We start from the raw sequence: 9,411 nt of genomic DNA, 5'->3' as shown, positions 1-9,411 counted from the left end.
CCCACAGCAGCAATGGGAAAAGACAGACCCCACCCCCTCCTTTCTTTTTCTGCGTCTGTCTGTGATGTCATAGCAGAGACACACAACAGGTTGTGCCCACCTGTTGTGTGTCTCTGCAGTGACATACAGCCTCAGAAAAAGAAAGGAAGGGGCTCCTCAACAATCATGAGCAGGCCAGGCCACCGGGAAATGTCCCGGTGCTGGCCACTCCTCCCTTCTGCACAATGCTCTGGTTGGTTGCCTTCCATCAATCAGCCAATTGTGTGTTGTTTACAATCTTACGCTGAAAACCCACAAAAGAGTGAGTCTGCGAAAGTTGAACCACGAAGTATCGAGGGACTGCTGTATTGGTCAATTCACTATCATGATGACTATTGATTTCTAAAGGGAAATTTGGAGCATAGTCATTGCTAGTTTATTCATGCACAAACTACAGGTTCAAAGAGGTAAATACACTTTATTGAAATGTTTTTTCAGAACAAGTAATAATGGAAGACCAGTCCAGGTTTTTACTGTAAATTGTGTTGTTTTTTCTAAGCGGTTGTACTGTTTGTTGCAACAGAATTAAAATCTTCTTACAGTGATGAACTTTTATTTACAGTATCTTTGCATTCAGGTTAAAGAGAATAAATATGTAGACACAAACAAATGATCCACAAACTGAGTCAGGCATATCACATCTTAAGCAGTATTTTTAAAGCAGCGTCTTAAGCAGTATTCCACTCAGTAAATGTACAGAAACACCCTTTACCATTCCACAGAGTATCAACACACACAATTATTTTTTTCAGTAACACACATGATCACTAGCATGTAGAGTTCACAGGTTTACATACGCTCAGCCACTCCTGTTAAACCCCTTCATGTATCAGCCTAATGACTGAGGGGTCTGTTGCGTCAGAATCTTCAGTGTTTGGACTAAAAATTTCCATCACAATTTGTTCCTGTGTCTCTTCTTGGCTCACCAGATGTCTTCCTGGATGATCCTGGAGCAAATCTGCATTTCTATCAAAAGTGGCCTTCTCCGGGTGTGTGTGTTCCTTTTTGCTAGCCTGCACCAGCACTGATAAGATATAATGAATGATTATGCCTGGGAGTTTGTGTGTGTCTGTTAGTTAATGACTGTGTCTTCCACAGTGTGTAGGTCCATATCCCAGTGATTCCTTTAATAGAGAAATGGGGCAAAGAATCAGGGGGAGAAGACTGAAGAGCTTTGTTTTTGTTGTTGACAGGTGACATCACGGAGACGTGGGAGAAATCAGTTCAGCTCATTTACTCATTCGCTCCAGAAGTTTGAGGGCATGTGTGCGTGTGTTTTGGAGGGAGGGAGAAGGGGGGTCAGGATGCCTCATCGATTAAGGCCTCGGGAATGAATGCGTGTCTGCTTGACGTCTCCGGTCACTGGTGCTGGTAAATGGGTTGGACGTACTCTGGGGGGAAGTAGCCTACGCGTCCTTGGCAACGACCCCTCCAACGTAGCGAATCGGAGCAGTCAATGAGTTCGATGACATCACCGCGCAGGAAGTGCAGCTGGGAAGGGTGTTGGGGGGTGAAGTCGAAGAGAGCGTGGGCGTGGTGGGGACGCTGTGTGAGGAGAAAGGAGAGAAGGAATAAAAGAGTTAATGGTAAAGAAACACAAAACCTTTTGAGACAGCCTGTATGAAACACCATGAGATACAAATGGTCTTGAGCTATTTTCAAACACATAAACACATTTACAGTAGATTTCTTTGAAAACATTTGCAGGACCAATGCAACACAGCTGAGAGCAGTTTATTTCTCTGCAGTAAAACGCTGTGGCAATAGTCGAGGTGAAGTTCAACTTATTTAATGAGATACAAACTGACAGAATTGAAAATAAAACGTTTATTACTGCAATTTTTATGCACAAGGCAGACATATTCGATTGTAAGGTTAGGGATGGTCAGGATCGTTTGACTTGTAGAGTGAGAATTCTGACTTTGTGTGGGATTCTGTTGATTTCTCTGACTTGTCACTACAAAATTCTGACTTCTGAATACAAACGGAACGAACCATTAAAGAAAGATAGTTAGCTGAGCTTACTACAACAGAAGGCATAAACATGCTACTTTTTGTAATTATGTTTTTGATTGTGTAGATTTTTGAGCTAAGCTACCATACCTTCCTATGAGGTGTAATATTTGTTCTTTAAGACATTTGATGTGCTTGTTTGTTTGTTCTTGAATAAATTTACTTCGTGGTCTTGTACATCTCTCCATCTCCATCTATTATTGCCTATCCAAAGTGGGTTCAGAGGCAACAGGTCCAGGAGAGAAACCCAGACCTCCCTCTCTCTCCAGCGACACTGTCCAGTTTCTCCTGGAGGACCCAGCGACATTTTCAGGCAAGAGAAAATTAATAATCTCCCCAGCAGGTCCTGGGTCTGGCCTGGGGCCTCTTACCAGTGGAACATGCCTGGATAACCTCAGAAGGGAGGTGCCCAGGAGGCACCCTAATCAGATGCCTTAACCACCTCAACAGACTCCTTTTGATGCGAAGGAGCAGGGATCTGGGATCTTTATTTCGGTCATGAACCAAACCTCAATACCATACAGTAGGTGAACGTAGACGAACATAGACCACTTAAATCAAGAGCTTTGCATTTCGATGCAACTCTTTCTTCACCAAAACCAACCAAAGCAACAACGTCATTATTGCGGACGAGGCCCCGATGCATTAATCCATGTCCGGATCCATCCTACTATCACTCATGAACAAGACATACTGAAACTCTTCCACCTGAGGAAAAGACAATCACCCCCATTCTTCCTTTGTTTTTTTAAACCTTGTTTTTCTTAAGATTCACTCAAAGAGTTTGTAAAGGGAGAAGGTTTGGCTGAATAAATTGTAAAAGTCTGAATTGTCAATACAGATGCTTTTTTCCATTTTTGAGAGATATTATTTAATTCAACAACCACCATCCAGCGGGGATTTTCTTTAATGGTAATTATATTTCTTCAAAGTAGTTGCTTTTTTTTTTGCTTGTATTCTAGTATCAAAATAAACTTAACTAGGGCAAGACTGTCCACACTCAGGCAGAAGAGCAGCCTGGACTTTTTCCACATAGTAAACGTTGTACTGTTTGTGTCTACACAGTACAAATATACTTTATTTATTCTTATCATTAAAGTTGTATTTGTCCCGTTTTGAGTCAGTGGAACTGTGGTTTCATCAAGTCAGAGCCCGAACAAGAGCAACAAAAACAGAAAACAAGTACGCTTTGGGATGGTTTGTGATGAATTAAACATCAGGTTACTTCACGGAGCGTGAAAGTCACTCTATAAAAGCAGAAGTGAACCTTGAAGATGTAAGAGTGACAACAAGGAAGACGGAAAGGTGTTTTATCTGTTGAAGGCTGAACGTCTTGGAGCAGAAACAGAGAACAATATGTGTTTGCTGCTCCGATGTGAGCCATCTTCAGTTCAGGCCTCAGACGCTGTGCTTTCTCTGTCTCCCCGTGTTTTTTTTTCTTTAAGCTCAACAGAAGTAGTGCTTTTCTGCTTCCCTTATAGCTGGCCTCCTCTGATCTGTGTTGACTGGTGAAGTAAAAGCAGTTTAAGAGCAGCAGAATAAAAGGCTATTTTAGGTGTGTGTGTGGGGGGGGGGGGGGGGGGAAAAATCTTAACCGTATCTAACCCCTTAGCTGTCAGCTGCACTCCCGCAGAGGAAAGTGGATGTGGTTTCTAAGCTGAGAGACTGAAAGGAGCACTAATATTGCTTTTGCTGTGTTTGTGGAGGAATCAACGCTGCAGTTTTGGATACCATCATTGTGGGATATCTTAACATAGACCAAGGCCAAGATGGTGGAATGAGCTGATGTGGGCAGACATGAACTAGAGAACAATTAAGGCAGTAAGTAGCATACAAATAGTCTTGAAAATCCACAAAACCCTCACAGTCTTACACCTGATTGCATCCTGATTTAGTCTAGACTTCTAGTGGAAGTTGGTTTGTTTTATGTATGTGTGTGAGGAAAGTCTCTAAATTCAGAATACATTGTTGTTACCACTTCAGTCAAAACGTTAAATGGTAATCTCCAAAGTCTAAATGGGGTGAACTATCTGTCACATTGTACTGTAGAAGGAGTTGTACTTTGGTTGTGCTTCATTGGCTTGTGGCTGATAGGGTACGTATCTTGATACACTGTCAACAGTTGGGCAAAACCAGATCAGTTCAGCCTTTAGTCACCCAGATGTGCTTTATTGTTCAGCAAATTTCACTTTCTACTTTCTAACCTAAAATATGAACAAATATTTTCTTTCTAGACCATTATTTATTCCACATGATCCAAGTGAAGCGCGTCAGTCTCTTGTCTGACAAGAAGACAGGAGACAAAACTGGAAGTGACAGATCTGAAGATGTTGAGGTTCTCCTTAGTTGTGACAAGGATGGATAAGATTAGGAATGAGATCATCAGAGGTACAGCACAGGTTGAACAACTGGGAGATAAAGTTAGAGAGGCCAGACTGAGATGGTTTTGACATGTCCAAAGGAGGGATAGTGGGTATACTGGTAGAAGGATGTTAGAAATGCAGCTACCAGGAAAAAGACAAAGAGGAGATATATGGATGCAGTTACAGAGGACAGAGATGGAGGAGGATGACTCGTTGTGGTGACCCCTGAAGAGAGAACAGCTGCAAAGAAACAAAAATCAAAGTGAAGCACATTTTCAGTGTTTGTAGCTGTTTGTACTTGTGCTGCTTTAGTTCTTCGTATGAACAGCAGGTGTCACTAATGAAAAGACATTGCGGCTAAACAGCAGAAAGTGTAACCAGAAGAAGAGCTGTTTATGAAAAGAAGTGAATACACAAGTTCTATTATACAGAGATGTAACTGCTTTTATATTTGTTTACTATTCTACATTTTTTTAGAGTGGATCTTGCAGACTTCTCGCCTAACCAATAAATAAATCAGGTTTTATTGATTAAAGGACGTGACCGACCAATGTGTCTAGATATAATCCCATAACTGTACAGGTTCACATCTTCTCGCTGATGTAGTCACATTGTGCCCATGTGAGTCTGAGATAGTAACATCATTTAATCTCCACATCGATTTTGATGGAGCATCAAAATCTGGGACAGCTACTTATCCAAAGCAAATGACGATTAAGGCTGTGACCAAACAGGTCTTTGAAAAACATAACGGGACAGAAGTCCAAATTTTGCACAGGGAGGGATTTTTTTTTTTTCCAAGTGACAAAGACGGACGTTAGAAAAGTGTTGGGAGATGAAAGGTAAAAAGACAGTAAATCATTTCCCATTCTGTCCTGCACAGATAAAATGTGAGAGCCATGTAATGAGCTGAGGGGGATTAGCTTGGAAAGACTTACGGCACATTTTGGAGCAACGATGCAACAAGCTTAAAGGTGCAATTAAACCACCGTTCACAAGACTTAGTCTATGTTGGCAACACTAACATATTTTTGAAGCATAAAGAAATAATTCTAATGTAACAAGATTAGAAAAAGCAGACTTACAACTGGTAATAGACATTTAGAAATATTTTACACAGCTCCTTGTTTTATTTTAAACTCGTGCTGCAGAGTTGGCAAACAAGTTTAAAATGAGATTTGATTTAATTATTTATAATTATAAATTTGATATAATTATTTGTTGACCAACATTACAGACTGTTAATAATATTTTGCACATCATGCATGACCCATGCTGGCAAAACGAGCACACTGAGGACTTTTTTAATACTGGGATATTTTTATTTTTAAATTCTCCATCTCAGAAGCTTTAATAATGAATGGTTTGTTGAAATATGGCAATTTACCACCTGGCAACAACTTACTGTAGTTCTGATTATGATCGTGCTGGTTTGAAAACATTGATTTTTATTGGTCTAGAGTGATGTCATTAGGAATTCCAGTAGTACATTTGAAAAGGGGAAAGCCCAACCTTCACAATGACGCCAAACATTATACGAAGGGATTTCCCAGCGCGTTAGCAGCTGGCTGAAAATAATGTTAAAAGGAATAATTCTGGAGGCATACCAGTGAGAAAACTTTGATTTAAATGGAGGTTAAGATGATTATATGCTGTTTTTGTTACCGGGATCACTAGACCGTGTCTTTATGGACTCATTTTTATGCAAATCTTAATCACAGCAAAATTAATAATTTCATGTTTTTGTGCACTGCTCAGTCTGACTCAGTTTGCCAACACGAGTAAGAAATAGTCAATGAAGAGTTGATTAGTTAATGGTGAAAATACTATTTTATATTATTTAAAAGACAATAAGTGTAAACTTACTAAATTTTCTGAAGCTGCTCAAAGATATTTGCGTTTTATTTATTTATTTATTTATTTTTTTACATTTTTCTATGAAGAAGAATAACAGCCTTTTTTGTTCCAAATTATTAAAAAACTCATTGAATTGTTGCAGCTGATTTCTAATACCTGTTTATAAATTAAGAAAGCAGAACATATTGACTCTCTCATGACTCAGAAGGCAGCATGGACAATACTCGCGCCAATAAAATTGATGAGCATAAGCATCCTGTTAAATTATCCTTTCAGTTCACAGTAAAAACCAAGAAGGCATCTGTCTGGGTTATTTATCCAGTGTTTAGACTTTGTTTTGTCTCTGAGTAGTTTTATTTTCAGGTGGTTTGTTTAATGGCGTATATCTGCCAACGGGCACATTTTATACTCTTTTCTTTTGATTATTTGGGTTTTGTGCAGTTTGAGAGAGCAGCTGTTCTTATCCTGCTGTTCGTGGGACAAAAGGTCAAAGGCCGTGCGTTGGTGGTACTGTGACCTGAGTGTCTGGATGAAATTAAACTATAGGTTCCATCAACCAGAATGGTGTGCTTTAATACAGGAACAGAAATGGTAACAGTGGCAGTAAGTGGGAAAGAAAAGGAATAATAATGAGGATATTGTACCTAATGAGAGTAAAACTTCAAAACTACTACTCCAGATATTTTTTTAATGAATATTTCTCACAGTTTTTGCACCTCTCATCCACATGCAAACAATGTGTGTAGTTTATTTTATTAACTGTTTTTGGCAGCTATGTGTAAACTCCACGTATGGAGTTCTTGAGAAACAATGGCAGCTTCCTTTTTTTTAATTTATGTTCACAATTGCTTTGTGCACTGTAAACAACAACAAAAGAGCCATCTTTTTATTTGTTCAGCTGCATCTGTTTTGCTTCATCTTCATCTTGTCACTATTAAACTCTTGTCATGCACTCAACAACTGGGAGAAAAATATAGTCAGCAGTCCAAAAATAATACAAACCAAACAAACATCTGATCTGCAGTTGTTTTTTGAAGAATCTTTAACCAAAGTAAAAAAGGTTTTTCTTTGTAGTTTGGTTCGTGGTTATTTTAAACTGCTCAGTTGTAGAGCTGTTGCCTCTCAGTGAGAAGGTTGCCGGTTCAAATCCCGGCCGGGACCTTTCTGGGTGGAGTTTGCATGTTCTGTCCGTGCATGCATGTGTCTTGTCCAGGTACTCCGGTTTCCTCCCACAGACCAAAAACATGCATGTTAGACTGATTGGTAACTAAATTGTCCGTAGGTGTGAGAGATAGTGTGAATGGTTGTTTGTCTCGTTTGTCTCCATGTGTCCCTGTGATGGACTGGAGACCTGTCCAGGGTGTCCCCCTCCTCTTGCACATTGATAGCTGGACATGGGCACCAGTGACCCTCGCAACCCGAAAAGGAAGAAGTGGGTAAAGATAAAGGGTGGATGGAGTTTTTTTTATTCTCGCCACCTAGTGGTGTAGTAATAGTATTTCAGCATTTTTGTTTAATCGCCTAGTTGGGAGTTTTTTTATTTTTATTAATTCTTCATATATATATATATATGTGTATGTGTGTGTGTGTGTGTGTGTGTTAGAGAGGAAATATCCACAGTTGTGTAGATAGGGCCTCTTGATGGAGATCTTTCCATTTTTCTGCACCAACCTCATTGTCTTTTATTAAAACAGAATGTGTTAACAGACGACCCGCCATCACCAACCAACACAGAGCTGCTTTCTTACAAACTTTCAAGAACCTAAAAAAGGGTTCAGAAAGATGTGCTTTTATATTTAGACATCAGTGTTGCTCTCTGTATTGTTAGACTGATGCACTATGTGGGTCATACAATTTATTAATGACGTGACAGCTCTCATTTTTGCCTACTTACCCACCATCACCACACCCTTCAGCTGAAATCATCACAGACATCTGCTCCAGATGCTCTTTGTCAGAGAGCTGAATGCAACGCCTGCCCGGTGATGTGGGACGAGCTCAACTGTTTAGCGGTGAGGCGGGATGCTATCAAACAAGAGCGACATTTCTGACAATCTGCTCTGGGAACCAAAAAGCCTATTTTTAGTATTCTAACCTGTCTCACTCATCAGAGGGTTTCTCACTCCATCAGACGAAATACATCACCAGGCTGGCTACTCTGCAAACCTCCCCCCTTCAATGAAAATATACATTGACGAAGTGCGTCTGTAATCCGTTAGCAAGAGTCAAGGTTTTTAGACGGCTGATGAAACTCCAGAGGGTTGAGTGAAAGGAGCCGCCTGCAATTGAGGTGCATGTCATGAACCACGAAGCTCAAAAAATGTGGATAATCTACAATTTTTGAATTCAAAAATGTCGATTTGTTTTGTTTTTTCTACTTTAGACTTGATGCAGAACACAAATCAAATGAGGAATAGACTGAGGAAACTTCCAGGTGCCACTAAGCTTGTGATGATACTTTTTAAACCTCAGTTTATAATTTCAGCTCCGACTTTCTGACCTATTTTAAACATTTTTATTGGATCATTTTTAAATACCATCAGTTCCACACTGTGCCACAGTGTTACTGCATTACTGCTGGCACTGCACAAAAGGTTTATTTTTTACGGTTACAGTTTTATTATTTTGTAATACAATTTGATCACTGCTAGTGTAAAGAGTTTTACTGTCAGAGGCTGCGCAGGCCGTGCTGCTCTGAAAACAAAATGGAGTCTTTCGAAGCATGCATGTAGGTCCTGCCTGGTTTGGAGTTGCTTTGGCACTGTGTTGTCCTAACGAGATGCCTAAAAGTCATATACGGTAACACTGCAAAAGGGATAGTTCAGAAATTTTGAAGTGAATATTATGAGCAAAAAATATCTCACCTGTTGTAGATAGCTCTTTGAACGACCTCCGTTTGGAGACATAAAGTTTAATTCTGACCAGACTAATGAATTATTGTCTAGCCTGAGTGAGACTAAGGCTACTGTGGACTGCTCCTGGCCTAAAACAACTTCAGTCCCAAACCGTTTCATAGTACAGTAGTCCCTCATTTATCGCGTGGGATCCGTATCCTGAATACACACGATGAGTGAAAAACATTTAAGTAGGACTATTAGTGCAAGTAGTAAGTAGTAGTTTATTGTTATTATATATATAT

General features: G+C 39.8%; 1 protein-coding gene across 1 annotated transcript in view; it reads right to left on the bottom strand.

Annotated features, from left to right (window-relative positions):
* Positions 1 to 505: 505 nt before the first annotated feature.
* Positions 506 to 9,411, bottom strand: part of grapa (GRB2 related adaptor protein a) — an 85,904-nt gene continuing 76,998 nt past the window's right edge. The window contains exon 5 of the mRNA XM_037689537.1: positions 506 to 1,584. Within this exon, the coding sequence (XP_037545465.1) occupies positions 1,399 to 1,584 (186 nt within the window). The 3' untranslated portion in view covers positions 506 to 1,398. The remainder of the gene's footprint in view (positions 1,585 to 9,411) is intronic.

Source organism: Nematolebias whitei, chromosome 15 (genome assembly GCF_014905685.2).
Source record: "Nematolebias whitei isolate Nwh7 chromosome 15, NemWhi1, whole genome shotgun sequence".
In the NCBI taxonomy this organism is placed as follows: Eukaryota; Metazoa; Chordata; class Actinopteri; order Cyprinodontiformes; family Rivulidae; genus Nematolebias; species Nematolebias whitei.
Note: the sequence above shows the minus strand (reverse complement) of the source record. Positions and strands in the feature narration are given on the sequence as shown.